The sequence below is a fragment of the Thamnophis elegans genome, chromosome 11 (genome assembly GCF_009769535.1).
Source record: "Thamnophis elegans isolate rThaEle1 chromosome 11, rThaEle1.pri, whole genome shotgun sequence".
Classification (NCBI taxonomy): Eukaryota; Metazoa; Chordata; class Lepidosauria; order Squamata; family Colubridae; genus Thamnophis; species Thamnophis elegans.
Genome location: NC_045551.1, coordinates 1,252,993 through 1,276,922, shown reverse-complemented (window position 1 = coordinate 1,276,922; position 23,930 = coordinate 1,252,993). Strand labels below are relative to the sequence as shown.

The following is a 23,930-nucleotide window of genomic DNA, read 5'->3' as shown; positions in this document are numbered from 1 at the left end:
GCATTTCCGGCTTGCAATGAAAGAGGCGGGGTTTTTAAGAGCAAAGAGTCGAACCGGCGTCAATGAGAGTAAACCAACCCGCCCGAAGACAGGCGGAAGCGGGCGCCCCCCTGTGGCCGCGAGACGGGGGCGGGGATAATGAGGCCGTGAGACGGAGGGGGCGGGGTCTGGGGGGGCGTGGCGGTGCATCCGGGTCTTTTGGGGATCCCCGTCATCCGTGCGACGAGGCCCGCTGCCACTTCCGGCGCCCCCTCCTCCCTCCTCGTCTCTGCTGCGTGAGGGGAGCTTCCGGGTGGCCTCGGCGGCTGAGGAGGAGGAGGAGAAGGAGGAGGAGGGTCGGCCGGAGCGTCTGAGGAGAAGCCGATCCTTTCCTTGGGCTCCCGGAGGCCGCGGAGGCCGCCGCAGTTGCACGCAGAGGTACGGTTCGCCTGTGCACGGAAGGCCGCCCCGTCCTCCTTTGGAACCCCGCTCTCTCTCGGCTGCCTTCCAGGGAAGAGCGCCGGGCTGGGCCTGGGAGCGGCGGTGCGGCAAACCCCCTCCCTCCCTCCCTTCTTTCCTTTCTTTGTTAGCCGTTCACGTTCCCGGCTCGTCGCCCTTTAGCCGAGGGAGTCCAGGCGGTGTTTAATCGATGTGGCCGATCGGAGCTCTCTGGTGCGGCGGGACGGGGGGGGGGGGGGAGAAGTCCCCGATTTACGACCGTCGATTCAATTGACTGTCCAAAGTCACAACGACCCTGGGGGGGGGGAAACAGCGATTTTAAAATATAATAATAATAATAATAATAATAATAATAATAATATACTATAATATACTATACTATAATATAATAATATAATTAATATAATATAATAAAATAATATATGGCTCTGCAGCCCCCTCTAAGCGGTTTGCAGAGTCCGCCTATTTCCCCCAACGGCCTCAATCCCAGACCTGGCAAGACCTGAGTGAGCCAACCTTGTGCCTGGTGGGACACAAACCCCCCAATGGCAAATCCCCCCCCCCCAGTCAGCAGAAGGGGCCCCTGCAGTGCTGCTTTCCAACCAGGGCGACACCACAGACCTTACAGCTTTTGCTTTTCTTCATTTAGTCCGTCAAACACGTGAAAGATGACAGGCATAAGTATAAACTTCAGTACGTACGTAGTAAATGGGTATGAATAAATGGAGACAGGAGGACAATAGCAATAGCAGTTAGACTTATCTACCGCTTCACAGGGCTTTCAGCCCTCTCTAAGCGGTTTACAGAGTCAGCATATTTGCCCCCAACAACAATCCGGGTCCTCATTTCACCCACCTCGGAAGGATGGGAGGCTGAGTCAACCCTGAGCCGGTGAGATTTGAACCGCCGAACTGCAGATAACAGTCAGCTGAAGTGGCCTGCAGTGCTGCACTCTATGCAGGCCCCTTACGGACGTCTTAGGAACGGGGTCAGGTAGAGAGTCTTAGGTTGAAATTATGGAGGTTTGAGGATGCAACAACAGAGCATTCCAGCCATTGAAGTTGTATTTTCTGCAGTCGAGTTCGGAGCGGTTTACCTTGAGTTTACTTAGGGCCATTTTCCACACTTACAACCGTTTGCAGCCTTTTTCTGCAGTCACAGGATCAAAATTCAGATGCATGCCATCTAGCTCATATTTACGATGGTTGCAGCGTCTTGGTATCAGGTGGTTTATCTTTTGCAACCTTCCAAACAAGGGAAGGGGGAGAGTGGAAGCCGGTGTCACTTAACTGTCTTGCTATCTTGACAGTTGCAATGGCTCGCTTAACAACTGCAGCAAGAAAGGTGGTAAAATGGGGCAAAAACTGACCTAGCAAATGAACCACTTAAATTGTGGGCTCAGTTGTGGTTGTTAAGTTGAGGACTGCCTGTACTACCTGGAGTCATCCACCTGGGGCATCCTGCATAGGAGCAATGTAGGTGAACAGGAATGCAGGATAGCAATAGAAGCAACTTGGTGCCTTGAGGAATGTGCATCTCACAGTAGTACAAATCAATAAAGAACTTGCGTATGTTTCTCTGCTGAATGATTTTGGAGAGGTTTTGCAAGATCTGAATGGATTGATTGGCTGCCCGACAGAGAGCTGGGGGGAAAGTTCTGTTCCATTATCCCCCAAGGGAATATATTGTACAGGTAGACTTCAACCAACATCCACGATTGAGCCCAACATTTTATGTTGCTAAGTGAGGAATTTGTTAACTGAGTTTTGCCTCATTTTACAATTATTCTTGTCACATTTGTTAACTGAATCGCTGCAGTTGTTAAATTAGTAACACAGTTGTTATGTGAATCTGGTTTCCCCGTTGACTTTGCTTATCAGAAAGCGGCAAAAGGAGAGCACATGACCCTGGGACACTGCAACTGTCATAAATGTGAGTTAGTAGTTAAACATCCAAATATAAATCATGTGACCATGGAGATGCTGGGATGTGAAAAATGATCATGTCACTTTTTTCAGTGTCATTGTAACTTCGAACGGTCATTAAATATACTGCTGTAAGACGAGGACTACCTGTAATTACCTGATTACATTGAGTAGAAACATGCATTCTTTCTATCTTCAGTGGCGTTCTTTGCTCTATCATAGATTTCAGCCTTAACAATCTGTCCCAAAGGTTCTTTAGCCCAAACCATCACAGGAAATGTTAAGTTGAACTGAATCTCAACTGTGGAATGCGTTGAGTGGGATCAAATAAATTGCTGTTTTTGTTCAGTTTCTTCCACAAGACAACATTGAATAAGCTCAGATACAACACTTTGAACAAATTGGAAAATGGTGGGATACAAATGAAAAACTGCAATGCATTGTATCCTGCACTCATGTCACACTTACAATAGTGTTAAAGATATTACTAATAATAATAATAATAAATAATAACGTCAATAATAATATAAAAACATGGTATCAAACAGTATGGCTCTTGCCCTGGGTTACATGATGGGAGAGTGGATAAGTATGTGTGTAAATATAGATTTTCAAAAAGTTGTTAGAGATACCTACAAGAAATTGGTGCAGTAAACGTCTTTAATTCTGTAACTGGATTTTCCTTGTCATTGTAGCTGCACATAATTTTGCTACTGCAAGTGTGATAGCCGAGTTTGAGTCCTGGAGGAGATATTCTACATACTGTGTCTGTTGCAAAGTCTAGGTTCATTCATATCTGTTTTCTCTCTGAAGATTTGGCACGAAATATATTTTGTTGATTCTGAACTATATTTATTTAAAATATTTTGCCCATTTTATATTGACTTCTGGGGAATGTTACAAGATTTTAAGCTTTTTTATTTTTTAATAATGAAATATTTGTTTTAATTTATAGTATTTCCAATTTCAGGTGATTTCATCACTGAAAACTAGTTAGAAATTTTATAAAAAATAATTACATCATTTATCCAAATTGCACATCTGATTATATTATTCTTGTTGCTCTTGAGAGAGCCTTTTTAATTTAGAAATTGTGCTAATATTTTACTTCTCAAAATATTTTACTATGTTGTGAGGAACTGGTTTTTCAATTTCAAATAATAAAATGTATATTTGTGTGGAATTTCATTAGCACATTTACACAATTTATTTTTAAAAACAGCATTGCTAATCCTAAGAGCATTATATTTCAGATAGGATATAACATTTAATTTAATTGAAGCAATAATTACATGTTGACAATCAGAATTATTGTTTTGTAATGTAAATTAAATAGAAAATTGTCTTCAAATAATATATTACGTAAGGAAAAAAAATAATGCAACTTGAAATGATCAAACCTTAATTGCTTAGTAGAAATGCATTGGAGGCATGGATTTAATATAGTTGCCTAAACATTTTGGTCTCTGGATTCAAATACAGTGGTTATGCTTATAATGGCGGAATACCATATTTTTCAGAATATAAAATGCTCCAGATTATAAGATGCAGCTAACTTTTGGGGAGGAAAAAAAAAATCTGCCTCTGCCTCCCAGCAATTTTCCTCTGCATGCCCCATTTTTGGCCCATTCCAAGAGGCGGGGATAGGCAGATGAAAACGGGATGGCCAAAAGTGGGGTGTGGGGAGGCGGTAATAGGTGGTGATCCCCGCAGCCTGGAACAGCTGATAAGCGGTATTCCGGGAGACAGATCCAACCACCAATCAGCTCCTTGTGCTAAATCAGGCTGTGCTGAAGCTGACCAGGCTCTTTGCTGCTTGCTGCAAGGAGGCAAATTGCTGGGAGGCAGAGGCCGAAGGGTGGGGGCCGGTTGGTGGGCGGGGCTTCAGCAACATTTGCTCAATAAGACGCACAGACATGTCCACCCACATGGAGGGAGGGAGTAGGGGGGGGAGTGTGTCTCATACACAGAAAAATACAGTAACGTCTAATTACATAGACCATCATAGGAATATATGAGAAATTATGAAATTACTTTTTCTTTTAAAAAAATGCAAAATATTCTTTTTATTCAGCGGAATCCATTGTCCTTCCGTGTTATAAAACTTCATCTGGGACTGAAAGAAATAAAGTATTGACTCACTAGCATTGAGAAAATTGGTTCATTTAGGGATTTTTTTTTTAGAATGTCAATGAATATTTTGGAAATGTAGATAATCTCTTAATACTTACTATATGTACTATATTTCGTATGTAAAAGATTCTCATTCTGAAGGTTTTCGTTGAAGTTTGAACATCTTTTTCCTAAAAAGTTGCCAAATTTGTTTTGAAAGAAATGTTTTGAGTAATTGTCCTAATAAAGCTGACCATCAAGTCAGGATTCCAGATGGACGAAATGATCTTTGTTGTGTTTCTTCAGGAGGCTTCGTTACACTGAGAAGCAATGGAGGGAGGAGCAAGTCAAACGCAGCCTTGCAATGAAAACCAGCTCTCAAACTCCGAAGAGGAATGCGGGTGGCAAGTTACAGACCTGACCCGACTGCGCCGTTTCTTGTGCTTTGGTTCCGAAGGAGGCGCCTTCTACGTCAAGGAACAGAAATTGAGCTTTGAAAGCGTAGATGCCCTTTTGAGGCTTATTGAAGGCGGCAAAGGTTACGAAGCGGTGCAAGAAATAAAGACCTTCAGCCAGGAAGGAAGAGCGGCAAAACAGGATCCACTATTGTTTGCGCTCGCCATTTGCTCACAATGTTCTGATGCCAAAACCAAACAAGAAGCTTATAGGGCTGTGCCTGACATTTGTCACACCCCAACCCACCTCTTCACTTTCATCCAGTTTAAAAAGGATCTGAAGGAAGGCATGAATTGTGGTATGTGGGGCCGGGCCCTGAGAAAAGCTGTTTCCGTGTGGTACAATGGGAAGAATGACATGGATATTGCTTTAGCGGTGACGGCATACAAGAAGAAAAATGGCTGGTGTCATAAAGATCTTCTCAGGTTATCACATCTCAAGCCTGCAAATGAAGGTAATGACACACGAGTACATTTTTCCGAATCGGCAAGGACGGTTTGCAATAAGTAATTTGGAAACATTTTTGCCTGTATGGTTACTCAAAAGAGGTGGAGGAGTGAGAAATGGAAGTAAGCCATGACTCTAATTGTGGGGAGAAAAACAGACAGACGTATAAAAAGTGTTAAATATTGGAAAGAATACATGAGAAATGGGAGTAAGCCATAACTCTAATTGTGGGGAGAAAAACAGACAGACGTATAAAAAGTGTTAAATATTGGAAAGAATACATGTCCACTTTAAAAAAACAACAACTTATTAATCTTCAGGTAGTTCTCAACTTAGAACAGTTTGTTTAACGATCATTTGAAGTTACAGTGACACTGAAAAAAGTGACTTATGACCAGTTTTCACACTTAATGACCATTGCAGCATCTCCATGATCATGTGATCAAAATTCAGACTCTTGACAACTGACTAGTTGCAGTATTCCGGGGTCACGTGATCAGCTTTTGCGACCTTCTGACAAGCAGAGTTAATGGGAAAGCCAGGTTCATTTAACAACTCAGTAACTTAACAACGGTAGTGATTTGTGTAACAACTGGCAAGAAAGATAATAAAACGGGGCAAAATGACTGTTTTGCTTAGCAACAGAAAATTTAGGTTTAATTATGGTCACAGACAAGCTGTATTGTTTTATTTTATAATAGGGAGAATATGTAACAGTTTTATTTTTTAAATCAAAACCTTGACAGTTTTCTAAAAGTAATTTTTGTTACTGCCAGAAATAACAAAAGCAATAAAAGAATTATAGCAGAAAGAATGCCCACAATCAGCAATCCTAAAGACTGAGGGTCAGATGAATAAATTATGAAAAAGGCACTATAGGTGCCCGTATCTATTTAATTATATAGTAACACTACTGTACTCTTTTTGTTTTTACACTTAGCTTCCACTATTTATATAGCAAGGTAATATATATATAGAAGGTAATATATAAATAAATTGCTAGTTTTGCAAAGATGCAGAAAATACCAAATACAAAATAAATACACTTTCCAGCCTAATATTTGATAATTTTACGTTATTTTAGAGTTCATATTTCTTTTTTAAAACATGTTCTAAATTAGAAATAAAACTTACTGTATTTCAACAGGCCTGGCCATTGTCACTAAGTATGTAATGAAGGGATGGAAGGAAGTCCAGGAGGCTTATAAAGAGAGCAGGCTTTCTGCTGAGGCTGAAAAAGTGTTGAAGTATTTGGAAGCAGTGGAGAGGGTAAAGCACACAACGGATGAACTGGAAGTGATTCATTTGATAGAAGAGCATAGTTTAGTTAGAGAACACCTCCTGACAAGTCACTTGAAATCTAAAGAGGTAAGGAAATTAGAGAAACATTAATACTTTGAAACACACTATATATAATGTTGTTTACTGCACTCCTCTGTTTTCATAGTAAATTTTAACAATTTACAATACATGTAAAACTAAGGTTTTTACATGTCTGCTTCATGGCAATGGGGCTACGTTACTTGAGGAACTATCTTGTTTGCCGAAATTGTGTTGTGCCATTCAACTTGTTCAGGTGGGGAGGGCATATTGGGGGGATCCTGTTGATTAAAATAATTTTGCGTTGTAGGAAGAGAGACCGCTCTGTTTTTTAACTTTGTTCTTATTTATGCTTTTATATTTTGTGACATGTTTTTATAGTGAGCTGCCCAGAGTCACATAGATGAGGTAGATGTCGTAGAAATGTGGCGAATGAATGAATAAAATACATTTACGTGATTCCTGTACAGTTATGCATATTTATACTGAGTGTGTGTTTTTCTTTAAACATTATGACTTTTCTTTGAACTTCATTTTGTACAAGGTATGGAAAGCACTGCTACAGAACATGCCCGTAACAGCAATATTGAAGAACTTGGGAAAAATGACAGCAAATTTTGTTCTTGAACCAGGAAGCTCAGAGGTAGCAATGATTTGTGAAAAACTAAAAAATGAAAAACTTCTTAAAAAGGTAAAGATTTTTTCATGCTGATTTCTTATCTGCATTGTATTCTAGCAATATTCTATTAATTTAAAGGTTTTAAGATAGTTTCTATCCTTGGGCTGTCAGACTTTTAAATTCAACCACAATCACTCCATGCACACGATATATTTTTTTCTTTTTCTTCCTTTTTTAGTTTCTGGTATAATTTTGCACCAGTGAGGTTAAAATCAATTTCATTGTATTTAAGTGCAATGACAATAAATATTATACTTATACTTATTAATTGATCTTTTAAAAGAAACCAGTTTTGAAAATTAAGTTTCATTGTAATAAATCATTGTATAAATGCCTAAGAAATAACACTACTACAGGATATCCCAAATATTTAGTAATGGACTAGGAACTGGACTTACAAAGGGAATAGTCAAAGGAGAGAAAGATTCGCTATTAGAGATGTTCTTCTCTGCAATCACTCAGCTGATATGCATGGAGGGAAGCCTTGTAATAATTGTCAGGTCTGACAGAACTCCTTGCATAAAATTATTGTGTTTACAGATAATAACACATTAACATGATCCGCGAATTGTAGATATAATAATCCAACAATAATTGTCAAAGTTTTTTTAATCTTTTTTCTGTGGATGTATTTTGGCAAACTCATTACTGCACTCTTCGTGTTGGCTTCCCCTCCACCACAAGGATACTAGCTCTAATGCAAGTCAGTAATATGGAAAGAGGAAAGTTCAGTTTTTCCTTTTAAAATGTTCCACATTTTTATAATTTTATCCAAATTTCTAGTGTACAAGATAATAATGAAGAATGATATGTCCAAGAGTAGTTCTTTTCCATATTTGAAACTAAAAATGACTTTTTAGCCTTCCTTCTTGGAAAAAAAATATGGTTGTGTTTAACTTTTGTTGAAATTAATCTTTTTTTTCCCTTTCATAAATTTTAAAAACTTACAAAATAAATTTTTGAATAACTGGATTAAGACAAAATAGGATTTAATTTTTCTAAATGTAGTTTTGGTAGATTGTTTGGGGAAAAAATGAATATTGTAAATTGATTGTACTTAATGCTATTTATATTAGGAAAATTGATATAAAATTAAATGCAATATAAAAAGCTGAGATCCATTGTGTAAAAATTTCAACTACTATGACTGCTAGTATTACATAGTATGCAAAGCTGAAAAAAAATGTTTTAATTTTCAATCACAATCTCTTGTGAACTCCTATGATTCCTATGGTATGCCATGTGAAAAAGGCTGGTCTAGAATATGCTTATGTAAAACGAGTCCAAATATCCATCAACAGTTTTCTTATTTCTTACTTTGTATTTGTGTAGAAGTTTCTATATTAAAAAAAGCTTTTTTATACAAAAAGCTATTGAATTCTGTTGCTTGCATTTAATAAATGTTTATAGAATTTAATTTAATTTAATTATCAAAATTTATATGCCGCCCCATCCTGAAGGACTCCGGGCGGCTTACAAAAACAAAGAAGAAAAAAGGAGAAAAAAGGGGGAAAAAAGTTTAAAATCACAAAACCACATGCATTCATTCTAATTCGGGGCTGGACCTCAACAATGAGGTCAACAGCCCCAGGCCTGCCGGAACAGCCGGCAGGTTTTTACAGCTTTCCTGAAGGCCATTGAATCTGTTGTGTTACACATGCATTATTAACTAGACCACAGGATTTCATTATTCTTTTTTATTTTTGTAAAGAATGTTTGTACTATTATGGACATTCTTTTTTTCTTTTTCTTTTTGCTTGTACTCTTTCTATTGACAGTTGTTAGAGTGGTTAGGAATTAAATAAAGATAATAGCACCAATTGATAGAGTTGACAAATCATGCACTGTATAAAAAGTAATCCTCAACGTACAACCATAATTGAGCACATTTCTAAGTGCTAAGTGAAACATTTGTTAAATGAAGTTTGCCCCATTTTACGGATCTCTCTGTTGTTAAGTAAATCAATGCAGTTGTTAAATTAGTAACATGGTTGTTAAGTGAATCTGGCCCTCCGAATGCCAGAAACAGGCCTGTTTTCGTACTTCCCAGTAGGCCTCCGCAGGCTCTGGAGGCTTTCCCCCAGCCTCCAGGAGGGTGAAAACGGCCTCCCCTCTGCTCCGGAGGCTGGAAGCGAGCCTGTTCCCAGACCTCTGGGAGGCCTGTTTTTCACCCTCCCTGCTTGGGTCCTTCGCTTACCAGGCATGATAAACGGGTCCCTTGGAGGCTCCTGGGAGGGGAGGGGTGGGAAGGGCCAGCCGGTCCTTGCAACAACCAGTTTGGCGAACCGAATGCAAAATTAACATCCCGTTCGCCAACCAGTGCAAACCGGCTGAATCCCACCCCTGGTCATAAGTAACTTTTTTCAGTGCTGTCGTAACTTTGAATGGTTGCTAAATGAACTGTTGTAAGTTGAGGAGTACTTGTACATCTACCTATTGGAAAGATCTGCTGGTGACTCTTTTATCTCTGCTCTTGACCAAATTTATTGGGTTAGAGTTACTTGTTTGTGCCAAATACTGGAATAGCCACCTCTTGATTAAGATTGTCAGATCTGGACTAAGACCTTTTTTTAAAATTTATTTGTTTCCAGGGTTTTTTCCCCCTTCTTCCTTTGGAATAGACTGCCGCCAGAATTACACTTGGATTCTAGTTACTTAAAAAAAAACCCATTAAAATCTTTTTCCCAGAATTCTATGGTTGCCTTAAAACAAATAACTATTTATTTATTTTCCAATTTTATATGATAGAGGATAATGTTATATGTCATCGACCTTCAGTTGAGTTAAAGTATAATATTGTATCAATTTGCATTTTATTCAGTGTCTATTTTGCCTAGTTTTATCTGCCTAACAAATGAAGCTATCACTCTTTTACAGACGGGGTGAATTATTTGACAGGTAATTAAAGGGGGTTGTGTGTCTATGAATGTGTGCCTCCAAATCATTCCTGACCTGTGCTGATGCCTAGACATATCCCTGCAGTTTTCTTATCAAGATTTTGGGGAGTGGTTTGTCTTCCTTGGGCTGAGAGCAACTGGCCCAAAATCAGCCCTCTGGCTTCCTACTTAAGGCAGGACTTTCCTGGTGCCTTAAACCCTTTCGCCAAACTAAGTGGATTAAGTAATCAGAACTAATTATTTAATAGTGTTGATCTTGATTCTCTCATTGATTCAAAATTACCTGTCCTATATTGATTTATCCAAGTTGGCAACTCTAGTTGATGAAGGAAGGTAGTCCTCAACATATGACCACCTCTGAGCCCAAACTTTCCATTGCTAAGCAAGGTTAAGTGAGCTTTACCCCCTTTTACAACCTTCCTTGCCACTATTTTTAGTGAATCACTGCAGTTTTAAGTAAGTAACGTGGTTGTGAAGTGAACCAGGCTTCCACATTGACTCAACAAAGACACTAAGTCACAAAAAGTGATCACTTGATCCTGGGACACTGCAATCATCAAAAATACATGCCAGTTGCCAAGCATCCGAATTTTGATCTCATGACCACAGGGATGCAGCAATGGTCGTAAGTGTGAAAAATTGGTCATAAGTCAGTTTTCTCAGTACTGTTGCAACTTCAAATGGTCACTAAATTATTGGTTGTAAGTCAAGGACTACATGTACAAGATTTTTAAATATGGTCATTATCTCTCTTTCTATTCATGTTTTTTTATAAAGGTACTCCTTCAAGCCAGTAACTTTTTGAATGTTTTCTCTACAGTTAAAATAGGGGAATCCTATACTGTACAAAAATATCCTTTTGTCGGGAACATTGGCTGACCGTCATATGAAAGGATTTCTCTTCTTGTGTAATAGATTTACAGAAGGCAAAGAATAAAAAATCAGTGTTCTGATTACAAACCAAATTTGTGAGGTCACCATATAAATTTGAATTTCTCTAAACCAACAAAACCATTGAATTAATAACTGAAAAAAATATTTTTTTAATCTCACTTAGATGAAGGGGGGAAAATCTAAGGGATACTGTAGCAGTTATTTCTAGCAATACTACTCTGAAAACATGTTAAAAAGTTGTATTGCACTATATTCAGAATACTTAAATATAATTTTCTATTCTAGAATCAGTGATTTCATAACATACTTAATTAAGAGAAATTATCGCTGGATGGAGAAATTAACATTTGGAGTCTGTTTTCCAAAACTCTTTAGGCTCAAATACACCCATTCCACATTTTGGTTGCATTAGAAAACTATAAAGGAGAGCGTGGTTATCGGGGGAAACTGCGTTGGCAACCAGAGAAGGACATCTTGGAAGCTCTAAATACTTCGTTTTACAACTCCTTCAAGGTAATGTTATGAATATTTCATTACTTTCAGTATAAGTGAAGCATTCAAGCAATATCTCTTTAGGGAGGTTCTGACTTTGGCAATAAACACTAAAAGCAGGATGGTAAATGTTCCTAGGATTTTTGTTTTTTAGTATTCTTATGAGCAGTCCATAACAATCTAAGCCCGTGATGGCGAACCTATGGCACGCGTGCAACAGGTGGCACACGGAGCCATTTGTCAGGGCACGCGAGGCTTGCCTTGTCAGCTGGCCAGCGCGCATGCACGAACAGGCCGGCTGACTTTGGCCTGCTTTTGAGGCCATTTTTCGCCCTCTGGAGGATTCAGGAGCTTCCCTGAAGCCTCCGGAGCACGAAAAACCACCACTACGGGCAAACCGGATGTTCAGGAACGAACTTCTGAGTTGCTCGTAGGGCCGGTTTTAGCTCTCCGAAGTCTTTAGGGAAGCCTCCTGAAGAGTCCTGAACACCCCGGAGGGCTAAAATCGGCCCTACAAGCAACCTGGAAGTCACTTCCGGTTTGCTCGTAGTGTCGTTTTTTGCTCTCCGGAGCCTTCAGGGAAGCCTCCTGAGGGCTCCTGAACACTCCGGAGGGCTAAAACCAGCCCTACGAGCAACCCGGAAGTGACTTCTGGTTTGCTCATAGGGTTGTTTTTTGCCCTCCGGAGCCTGGTCACGTGCGCATGCACACTGGGATCGTGTGCAAAGCATTATGGGTATGACACGCCCGTGCACGACCCCTCTGCACTCCCCCTGCTTTTGGCACACGAGCCAAAAAAGGTTCGCTATCACTGATCTAGGCTGTAGTCTTCCTTTTTTCCTCGCTTAAGACGCGTGGAGATTTAGTCTACAAATTATGCTACACTGGGTTGCCTCCGCTATAATCTACATTTGGGGAAAGGTGGTAGTAGTGTTGGATTAGGACCCTCTTTTCATATGTCTGTATATTAAATTATTTTTGTCATCAACTAGTTTTTCTTCTGTTAATACTGTTGCTTCTAAAAGCACTCACAACTATGAAAAGTCACGAAATAAAAAAAAAATAAAAAACGTTTGTTCTTACTTCTTTCCCCTCATTGCCTCTTCCTTAGGCATTAGAACCAATGGGAAAGCGCATCTTAGTTGCAGTTGATGTTAGTGATTCTATGTTGCAAAAGGTTTTTGGTAGTGTGCTGAATGCTAGAACCATTGCTGCCACAATGTGCATGGTAAGAAATGTCTCATTTTTATGATATTTTTTTGGTCTCAAATTTTGGGATGTGATGGCATTGTTTCCAAGACTCAATAGATTGTAATTTGGTAAAACCCAAGATATCTTCCTCATGATAATATGATTTTAAAACAAAACTGTAAAATCTACATAGGTATTAATTCCTATTCTACTTATTTCTTCAGATATAAATCAAGCGTCTGTTTTATTTATCCTTTTTATTTTTGGATAACGTGGTCAACATTTCCCAAAAATATACAAGGATATATTTCCTCTGATGACTCCTAAATGTCTCTGTGTGTTTAGAATTTAAGTCACTTGCTGGACAGTAGTTGGCCACGTGTTGATACCCTTTCATTCATTCCATGCCTTACTACCCTGTCTTGTCATGCCACTTGTCTACAAGGCATAATTCTCCTGTTGCTCAAGTTAGAGCAGGCAACGAAGCATTTTAACAGTGATTAATGCCTCCCATAGTAAAATAAGTATTTGGCCAAGAGGATGCATCCCATCAATGCCTGTTGTACAAGTGAAGAAGTAACCATTGTGCAAGATTTGGTAATCTGATTTTCAGCACTTGCATCCAAAGAAGATTTTAAAAAAAAATCCTTAAAGTCTTGGAGAAAGGACTAGGATATGGCGGAGAGTTAGAAGAGGGATGAATTAGAATAGAAAAGGTTTTTTTTGAAACAGCTATTTCACATTTGAAAGCCACATAAAGCTTGAGTTACAGAAATGCTTTTTAATTCAAGAAACAGGAAAATAACATTCTATCTTTACCTTTGGTTATTTGGTTTTTACCAGGTTGTGGCACGCACTGAAAGAGATTCCCACATCGTTGCTTTTTCCCATGATATAGTTCCTTGCCTTGTGACTGAGGATATGACTTTACCACAAGTATTACAGAAAATGTCCGAGGTATCTAATATTCTTAAAGTAGTTTCATATGAGAATAGTTAATGTATTTATCATGAAAAGAAATATTTTACTAAGTCTTAAACACGTAATTCTTTTTCATGGAAGCATTTTATTTTCAAGTGACTCTCTTATTACTTGCATATAGCACATGATAATATTAATACCATAATAAAAAGGAAAGCACATTGGCCTAAGTAATACAGTACCTAAACTTCATTAGAAAGAGAAATGAAAAAGGGATGACTAATAAGAGATGTAAAGAGTGTATGGATATGCTTTGGTTTTATGTTTTATGAAGTATGTTAGTATATAGTTTGAAGGCACTATTATATTACATGATGAGTTACAGGGGGTTGAGTAAAAAAAATAAATGAGCTGGCTTAATAGAACAGAGCATGTACATTTGTTTGGGGCAGTGGATATAATGAACGATACTTTCCCTGGTTTTGTGATCAAATTCATTATTAAATTAGTGTGTAGGTTTATAGAAGGAAACACAGAAGAGATTAGGGCAAAATCATTGAAGAACTTTAATGTAAGATTAAGATATTAAGGATGGGTGCAGAATAGGATGGAAATCAGCATGGATTTATGAAAGATCTCTTAGTAATAACTTTTTTGAAAAAAAGGAAAAGACAAATCTGAATGGACATGGAAATATTGCTGGGCAAGGTAATCTTCTCCATTTCATGTCATGCAGCCTTCTATGAACTTTGCCCATCCTGGCCATAGAATCATATATATGTGTGTCTGTTTACATGCTGTGGGCCTGTGGATTTATCTGTGCACGTGTGGGAGATGAAAAAGATTGCCACAAGATTAATCCTCAGGCCGGAGGGTTTTCTCTCTGAACAGCAATTGCATATAATACGGCGTTGCTATGCACCTTTATTCACCTCTCAGTTTGGCACCTCCAGAGAACAGGCCCAATGGGCAAGTAGGGAAGGTCTCTGTCTGAAGCTGCAATGCTGTTGCAAATCACGTTGGTTCACGTTGGTTCAATGGGGGAAAAAAACCCATTTGGCTGGCATTTGATCACTTCCTAGGGAAAGTATCATTCGCTATATCGAAATACTATCAAAGCTCTCGTGTCTACTACCTTTAGTTGAGCAGAGGGATGCAACAGAGGGTAAAACCTTTTCAACCAAGGTACCTTAAATGCGTTAAATTACAAAATGCTGTGACTTCTTACTCCGAGGGAATGAAATTTGGGGAAGTTGTAGCTTGTACTTCAGTGCTGCTGCCACCATGCCTTTGAGACCATTTGATCATCACTTTCAACATTTCTTGACAGTTTCTGGCCACTCTCTTATTCCCTTCCCCACTCAACAGTAGTGACTTATCAGCCTTATCAGGAAGGGAGAAAGGAAGGAAAACGGAGAGACAAGAGGGAGGAGGGAGGGAGGAATAAGTAAGGAAGGTCGAGTTTTGTTGTTGGAAGCCAGCAGTGAACATTGAGAAGGTTAGGTTGGTTCCCAATGTTTACTGCTGGCTTCCAGCAACAAAATTCGATGAGAAAATCAACGGAAATAGAGAAGTTGTTCCTACCCCCATATAATTTTTGCTCACCTATGGTCATTCTCTTTATCTAGGTAAGGAAAGATCTCTGAAACAATCACCAAATAGGTCACAGATTGTCTGGTAGAATATATACTGTATGTTACCATCAATGTGTGAAATTAGGCATTTTATAGAAATCTATAGAATGACAAAAATGGGACGTCAAAGTATGAAGGAAGCATCCAATATTTTAGATATTTTCTAGGCACTCTATGCAAAGACAAAAAGCAAACCAGCAAAGTATAAAATAAAAAATGCCATTCTAGCTTTCCTTGTTGCAACAAGTAGGTTAACATTGTCCCTTTTTTTCTTGGTTTTATTTTGGGGGGGGGGGGGGTAAGAAAATCCTATTTTTTTTAATTTTATTTTTCTTCCTTCATTTTCACAAAATCTTTTCAATAAAAGATTAGCCTAACCCTTTTCATGACTGACTTTGCATACTCTGCCTAAATAGTGCTTGTCCTTCTGCATAACGCCAAGATGATATATCCAACGCCTATGGAAAGCTTATATAGCATATTAAAATAACAGGCATTTTGAACTTTGCCTCAAGACATCACAGTTTTTATAGATTTCCTAAGCAATCTATACAAAGCAAGTTTTTCAAACGTTGCCAGTAACATATATATAACAACACAGTTTGCAATCTTAAATATAAACTTCAACTCACATTCCCTTTGCTAGTTCCCAGGCAGAAACATTGCTCAGTTAAAAAGCTACATAATTTTTGCTTGCTTGTTTGGATCTTAATTATTTTTTTGCTTATAGATTCCAAGGGGCGCCACCAATTGTTCTTCTCCATTGCTCTGGGCCCAAAAGACAGGTGTAGCGGTTGATGTTTTTATTATCTTCATGGATAGTGAGACCTTTGCTGGAGATGTTCACCCTGCCACAGCGTTGAGAGAGTATAGAGAGGTACGTATTCTTTAAATAATGCAAAATAAGAGAAATGATTCTTTATAAAGTTTTGCCTTCTTAAGGTAGCTGCCGGCTTTCTGACGATGTATGTTGTAACGGAGAACCATTTTCTGGAGTGGTTTTGGGCAAACAATATAATTCTAATCCTAAAGTAGAATGAAATATAAATATATAAAGTTGTTTCTTTAACATTGTGTTCAGTGCATCCTAGTTTAGTCCTGTTTATATTAGTGCTATATCACCACTGCTTGTGACTTTCCAGCTATCTGCACTACAGTGATCTGATCTAGAAGTACACTGGGCTCACATAAGTGATCCACAAGTGGAACAGTGCTTGTTATCGGATGCAAAAAAAGCTATTTAAGGACAAAGCAGCAGCCATGAGCAGTGCTAAGAAAAGGACGACCACGGAAAGGAAAGAAAGTATAATTTTCTTAAAATAAGAAACCAGTATATTTCCCCCATTTGCCTCATTCAGGTCTCTCTAGTTGTAGATGGGATAGTTTGGGTTCAAAAACCTTGGCAAAATACGGATAAAAAGTAAGACTTCCCAGGAAGAACGTGGATTTGTTGTTTTGCAAGTATAATCTGGAAAAAAAAAGCATTTCCCTCTCTCTCTTTATCTGTTTGTAGAGAATGGGAATTCCATCCAAGCTAATCGTTTGCGGAATGACATCCAGTGGCTTTACAGTTGCAGACCCGGATGACAGAGGGATGCTGGATATTTGTGGTTTTGATACAGGGACACCCGTTGTCATTCAAAACTTCATTTTGGATTTGATCTAAACCTGTGAGCACCCACTTTTTCTAAAGCTATTAACTTCCCGAAGAATCGACTGGGGGAGCTGTCTATTGCATTAACAAGACTCTATTAATCCAAGGCTAAGTTTCATCCTTTTGTTGGAGTATTAACATTTTAAAAGAGATGTGAAAACAGCCAGTGGCAAACTCTACTTTCTCAACATGCTGTTTACATCTGTCACACATAATTCTAGGTTTCCAATTGGTTTTGAGAACTAAACGTGGAATACAGTGAATGCTTTTAATTTTTTTATATTAGTTTAACTATGAGAATGTGTTCCATTACTGAAGATTTTATTTTCCTAAAATGAATTGTTAATCACAGGGGATCAAAGGATGAGACACCTTTTTACACTGTTTTAGGCTAACAACTGTTTGATTGGAATAATTTATTCTACTAGCTGGGAAAAAAACGAGCCACATATGCAATACAGGTTATATTATTTCTATCATTGCTCATTACCTCCAATAACTTTATGGAACATTTACCACTGGCAACTTGATGCTCTCCTTGTTTTTAGCAAATATTTTTTTATTAAGCAATGGGAAATTTGGAAACAACAGATTATTCCCAGGGGTATTGATTTGATGATTATACTTTAGCCTTCTAAATTCTTGTTTTTAAAAAAGGTCTTGCAAAAACCATCAGTTTTGTGCACATTATGGTCTAACTCATTGTTTCTCAAATTTGACAACTTTAAGATGTGTAGACTGCAATTAGAATTCCCCAACCAGCATATTGCCAACTTTGAAAAACACTGAAGTGTAACTGGTCTGTGTTTTATTTCCTGACAATGGATAATAGAAGGTTTCCCAAGCAAGTTTATTTTTTATTTTTTATAGAATCAGAATATCAGAAAATAAAGAATATCTTCTGATGTTCTTTATAGAAAATGTGATTTATCATATCTCTTGAAGTAAGAGGAGAAAAAGGCAAAAAGAAGCAAGGATAGGGATTATTAATAAAGCTAGCCATATTCACGGGTTACTTGTACAACAGTTATACAATAAATCAGAAATGGACACACATTTCTAGCTCCACCTTAACATGATGGCTGATCTGTCTCTCTCTACATATTAACATTTGCAAAGTAGTCTTTTTGTGTCAGCACATCTACTTCAATGTAGAGTTGCTGTGAGAGCAAGACAGCTGATTATATGTTATTTTAATTTATATAGACTCTGCACATGAACAATTGGTCAAAAAGAGCTTTCTTGCTCCATTTCTGTGCTCTGTTTAACTGTTTAATAAATTTATAGGCCGCCCAATCCCGAAGGACTCCGGGCGGCTCAATGAATGGGCCTCACAGACAGGGCCTAAAATACTTTTATTCCTGCCTTACCATCAGGTCGGTTTGCCCAGGGATTATCTGTTCCTAAATCATGCAATTTAATGCCATTTGCCCTTGGTTGATTCCTTTGTGCCCTAATGCAAGGACCATCGTTGCTGGTAGGCAAATCAAGATTAGGACCAGCTGCAGCATTTTAGCTGTTCCCACAATTCTTTTGGTAAGGAGATAACCTGTTGCTGATCTGAACTTGGCATTCCGGTTGGGCCTGCTGGGAGTGGCACCATTCCAGATGTTGCTAAACTACAAATTGTCCATCTTTGTCCTAGAAAATAAGTTCATGTAAACAATACATTCTCTCTTAATTGAACAGAAGAGTTAAACGTTAGTAAATTTATGGGCTGAGCAAGAAAGAGGCAGCTTATATAGAAGACTGTTTCAAAACCGATGTTACTGTTCCTTTTCTTCCTATATTACAGTCCCCTCATCCAAACCCCCTGTAGATCAGGAAACGTTTCTGTGTCATATGAGCAATAGTGTGGAAGCAGTTTCCTATATTTAAGGGTTCTTAACTCAATGCATCAATTCCCACCTTGGTACAAAATCACTCTTCTTGGTTTGGACAGTTCTCCTTTGCTGCAATTCCATACGACATGCAACAGCAGGAAAGTCAGGAAAACAATTATGGCAGTGTTTACTGCAATGCAGGATCGGCAAACTAACTAAGTTCTACTAGCCAAGTCACGGAAGCTACATTTTCATTGAGCATATGGTGCTTGCAGACAAATTGGTCACAAAGCCAGGCTTAATGGGATATGAAAATATCCTTTGTTTTTGAAAACACCACCATTCATTGACTTAGAAAATTGAGAAACATGTCAGTGTTAAATGGGTAACTTTTCCTCCTCTCTATTCCCAGCCTCCCTCATCGTTAGCCAGATTTCTAATTTAATAACATTTAGAAATAGCCATTTCTCCACCTTTGGTTAATGTACGCCTAGCGCCACATTTGTAGTAGCATACATTCTGTAATCCAGTGTTTTTCAACCTTGGCAATTTGAAGATGTCCGGACTTCAACTCCCAGAATACCCCAGCCAGCGAATGCTGGCTGGGGAATTCTGGGAGTTGAAGTCCGGACATCTTCAAGTTGCCAAGGTTGAGAAACACTGCTGTAACCAAATCCTCTAAATGAATTCAAGTTTGCAAGATAATCTTGTAAACAGTTGGTAATCAAGATTGTGACAATTATCTACCCAAAGATTTTCACTGTGTACTTATGATAGCTGTTCACATTTTTTTCATAATTCCAGACATAATGTATGTCATAATTTTTTTAAGATAAAAATGGCTAGAGAAATTGCTTTGACTCAGTTTTCCCCAACTTGGATGGGAGGTGATAGAAACACAGCACATCAGGTAAAGTTATGGAAAGCTCCTGATGCTCAATGAAAAGTGCCGAAATAATAATATATATATACTGGGCTAAATTTTTATACTGCAGGTTATAGAATCTGATACTAAATGAAAAGTGATGATACAGTCTTATAATATTTGTTTGCTTGGAAGATTTATTGATTAAACTTCCCCCAACTACTTCAGCTTTCCTGCCTGCAGCAAATTTGCACTGGAGAACTGGGCATTTTGGAGCAGATACTGAAGTGGATAGAAGGGAGATTTATTTTTATACAAGTCCTTTCGTGCAGCATTTGGATGTAATTTGCTAAAAGTAGCATGTCTGCTATAGGTAGCTACGATTTTTTAAAAGCCCTAGAACAGCGGTTCTCAACCTGTGGGTCGGGACCCTTTTGGGGGTCGAACGACCCTTTCACAGGGGTCACGTAAGACCATTGGAAAAGACATTTTCGAAAAAAATACGGAAAACATAAAATAATCTTATGGTTGGGGGTCACCTCAACATAAGGAACTGTATTAAAGGGTCGTTGCATTAGGAAGGTTGAGACCCACTCCCCTAGAATAATACTATTCTGGGGCTTTTTAAAAATTGTAGCTACTTATAGGAGGCATGCTGCTTTTACCAAATTACATCCAAATGCTGCACGAAAGGACTTGCATAAAAATAAATCTCCCTTCTAGTCAGTAATCAATTCTTGGTATAGTTAGAGAGGAGGAGTTTGCTTTGGAAATGCTGACCTGTCCTTTACCGAAGGAGCAGTTGATCAACAGCTGCTCTATTGAAATCATGGATTTTAAAGAACTTGTAGCTGTACTGACCTTTCTGTAAATTATCTTTATTAAAGAATATTTAAATATCTAAAAGGGTTTCTACAGTGCCACACAAGGCGTTTTACATTGGGTAATAATATGTACACTAAACTAGTTTTTTTTTTTGGTCTATTTTTTGAGAGGATTCTTACTGCATTTTCTATTTAACTGTAAAAAAAATAAAGATCATGGTTCGTATTATTATTATGACTCATTTTTTAGAGAGATGTTGAACATAGATGTATAGATACTACAGACAGCTTCTGACAAGTATAAAAATATTGCTGAGTCTGGAAAGAGTTGCTACACATAAATATGAATTGTAATTATAAATGTGTGGCTTTTAAAACGTTTGCCAAGATCTAATTGTAGTTGTGATTTATAGAATAAGTTAATTGTATAAGTGGAAACTGACCTAAGTCACTTTATAGGTCTTTTGCCTTTGATTCATTTGGAAGGATTATAGCTATACTTATATCATGCTTCCACCCGTGGTGACACAGTGGTTAAAATGCAATATTGCAGGCTAATTCTGCTGACTGCCAGCAATTCAGCATTTAAAGTCTCACTGACTCAAAGTTGACTCAGCCTTCCATTCTTCCCAGGTCACTAAAATGAGGACCCAGATTGTTGGGGACAATATGCTGACTGTAAACCACTTAGAGAGATCTGTGAAGCAGTATATAAGTCTATGTGCTGTTGCTAATCTCTGTACAAATAGTTGTGCTGTTTGTAGTTCCTTATGGAGAAATGCCAATACTAGAATAATGAAATTTAAAAAGTGAAAATTTATGATTAGATCTGTGGGAAAGCTATGAGGCTGCATGAATTTAGCTTAAAGCTCCTGGACCAATATGAAGATACGTCCTGCAAAAATATTTTGATCTGCAATGTTGAACATACAACGTAATTCCTTGCATATTTTAAATGACTTCCATGATTTCTTCCATTACAAAAGCTGCTGGCCTCCTGACCCAGGAGAATTGGAGAGCTTTTTTTTTTTTAAGGAAATACAGAAATCAAAGCTTTTCTTCAAATCTTTACATACAATCTAAAGCTTTTTTTCATCCTGATTTATTTTTCTCATGAATGAATATATATATATACATAACTAGAACTAACATATTTAGGTTCTAATGTATAAAACAATTCTTTATCCTTTATACATTTGTTTCATTTTTTAAAAATGTTGATTATATGCCACTGAATAATAGTTATACTGACTTGCCTGCTAAAATACATTCACTCTGAATTTGTTCAATCTACTTTAAATTACTTTTTCAATAAGCGAGTGTTGTGATATCAAATGGTTATAAAGGTAGTAAAATGTAGGCATTAGCTTTTTGTACAGATATGCTGGTTTTACTATTAAAATGAAATTGGGGTTTTTTCAAACATATTGCAGAAGCAGTGATGGAATAAGTAAGGTAATAATAATAGAATAGCAGCTGTAATAAATGAGGTGTCAATTTTATTCCCTTATCCTTTTAACGCTTTTCATTCTTCTCTGTGCTGTGGATAGAATTATCTAGAGGTGTTTCAATAACAGATAGGTGACTTCGTTTTCCCATTTACCCATACGATGCCTTCCCATATTTTACTTCTGTTTCAGTGCAGATTAGGAGACCCTCTTAAATGATGGCAGGGGGAGTTAAAGAGGAAAGTGGAGTCTGCTACATTTGAACATAACATGTTTACTGAAAGAGAGAACAGGCCAAGGAGGGGAGGGGGAGAGGAAAGGGTTAACTTACATGTATCCATGGTAAATAGCCCACTTTATTTAAATCATTCTTGGCAATAGATGTTAGTAATAGGAAAGAAAAGAGATTCTCTGGGTATTGGAAGGACAGAAAAGCTTTCTTATCTATGAAAAAGAGAGCAAGATGAAGTGGGACCTTAAAAATATTGCATGTTTCAAAACTGAATCCATTCTGTGTTACAAATGGATGTGATTGTAGGATTTAATTGCAATGAAATACTTTTTCAGTTAATTTAAGGTTATAGCCAATATGATATATGACTTCCCCCTTCTCTTTGCCCCTTTTGACTAAACCCTGATTTGCTTTAGACAGTTCTTCAACTATCTAGAGCAGAATTGGAGAAGAAAGGAGTCCATTTGTGTGTGTTATTCCTTCAATGTCAGAGACCATTCCATCCAAATTGATAGATTATAGAATGAATATCTATCGATTGATCTATCTATCGATCTCTTAATTTTTATAAGACTGAATTAATTTAAAAAGTCTGTGTGTTTCATTAAAGGAAATATGGATAGTTTTGCAAAAATACAAGAATGTATCCTTATATATCCTTGTGTATCCTGTGTACTAATCCATGTAAGGTCCTATTCAATATTGGTCCATAATTGTCTTGTTTGCTTCCACCACCATTCAACTTCCCATCTCTCTACAAGAGAGAACGTTGGGTCCAAATTGCCCAGTTGTCTTCACTGCTCTCCTAGTCTTTCACTATCACTTTAACACTACTCTGGGTTTGCTTAATTTTACTTACCATAAAAGTTTTAACTTAATCTGAAAGTCATCTAACTCACCTGTGCCATTCAAATGTACTTCCTGCCCACATCAGCTTAATTCCATTTGACCGTGTTTGTTTTAGTGATCACTGCTGTCTCTTTCAGGAGTGCCTCTTGTAAATAACTTTTCCCCCCCCCAATAGCTACTGTTCTGGTTTTTGAATTAGTCTTCAATGCCATTTAGTTAAATTATAGATTGTACCTTTAGCTTAATGCAAATGAAATATGATTTATATTGTCAAAGAGTGCCAAGGGGTTATGTGATGTATGTTCTGGTACATTCTCTAAATCACAATTCAATTTAAATGAATCACGAAAGTTGAATTTGTTTAGTGCTTACCATGAGTATTAATTTCTAACTGTTTTTGATGCAAAAGGCCTGGTTTTGAATTCTGTATTCACAATCAACGAATCAGTGTCATTTTCACAATAGGTCCATAATAATAATACCCTGATCTGGTGATCTTTTACAGGTTTATAGGGATTGAATTGATATATACAATTTTATTATATATGCCAAAAACTCACAAACATTACAAACTGGTAGAAGCAGTCCTTCACTTATAACCACTCATTTTAATGACCATTTGACATTCCAATGGCACAGAAAAAAGTGACTTATGACTGTTGTTCACGTTACAACCGTTGCCGCATCCCCATGATCACATAATCAAAATTTGCATACTTGGTAATTGGATGAATTTATGATGGTTACAGTGTCCCACAGTCATATGATCACCTTTTGTGAATTTCTGATAGTCGGCGGGGAAGCCAGATTCACTTACTGTAACAACTGT

General features: G+C 37.9%; 1 protein-coding gene across 2 annotated transcripts; it reads left to right on the top strand.

The window, feature by feature from the left end:
- Positions 1-221: 221 nt before the first annotated feature.
- On the top strand, positions 222-19,077 carry RO60 (Ro60, Y RNA binding protein). Of its 2 annotated transcripts, XM_032226437.1 has the most exons (9): positions 222-417; positions 4,782-5,385; positions 6,526-6,746; positions 7,243-7,389; positions 11,544-11,681; positions 12,772-12,888; positions 13,695-13,808; positions 16,137-16,283; positions 16,920-19,077. In XM_032226437.1, the coding sequence occupies exons 2-9, from the start codon at positions 4,806-4,808 to the stop codon at positions 17,070-17,072; spliced, it is 1,617 nt and encodes a 538-aa protein (XP_032082328.1). In that variant the 5' UTR covers positions 222-417; positions 4,782-4,805; the 3' UTR covers positions 17,073-19,077. The 2 variants fall into 2 exon arrangements, with proteins under 2 accessions (XP_032082328.1, XP_032082329.1); XM_032226438.1 differs by lacking the exons at positions 222-417; positions 6,526-6,746 and having other exon boundaries at positions 5,245-5,385.
- The last annotated feature ends 4,853 nt before the right edge of the window (positions 19,078-23,930 follow it).

Bases quoted from the DNA above. Each gene is read 5' to 3' on its own strand.
- RO60 (XM_032226437.1), top strand. From the start codon at position 4,806: ATGGAGGGAGGAGCAAGTCAAACGCAGCCTTGCAATGAAAACCAGCTC. The intron at 11,682-12,771 runs GTAATGTTATGA...CCTCTTCCTTAG, and splicing joins CGTTTTACAACTCCTTCAAG to GCATTAGAACCAATGGGAAA. The intron at 13,809-16,136 runs GTATCTAATATT...TTTTGCTTATAG, and splicing joins TATTACAGAAAATGTCCGAG to ATTCCAAGGGGCGCCACCAA.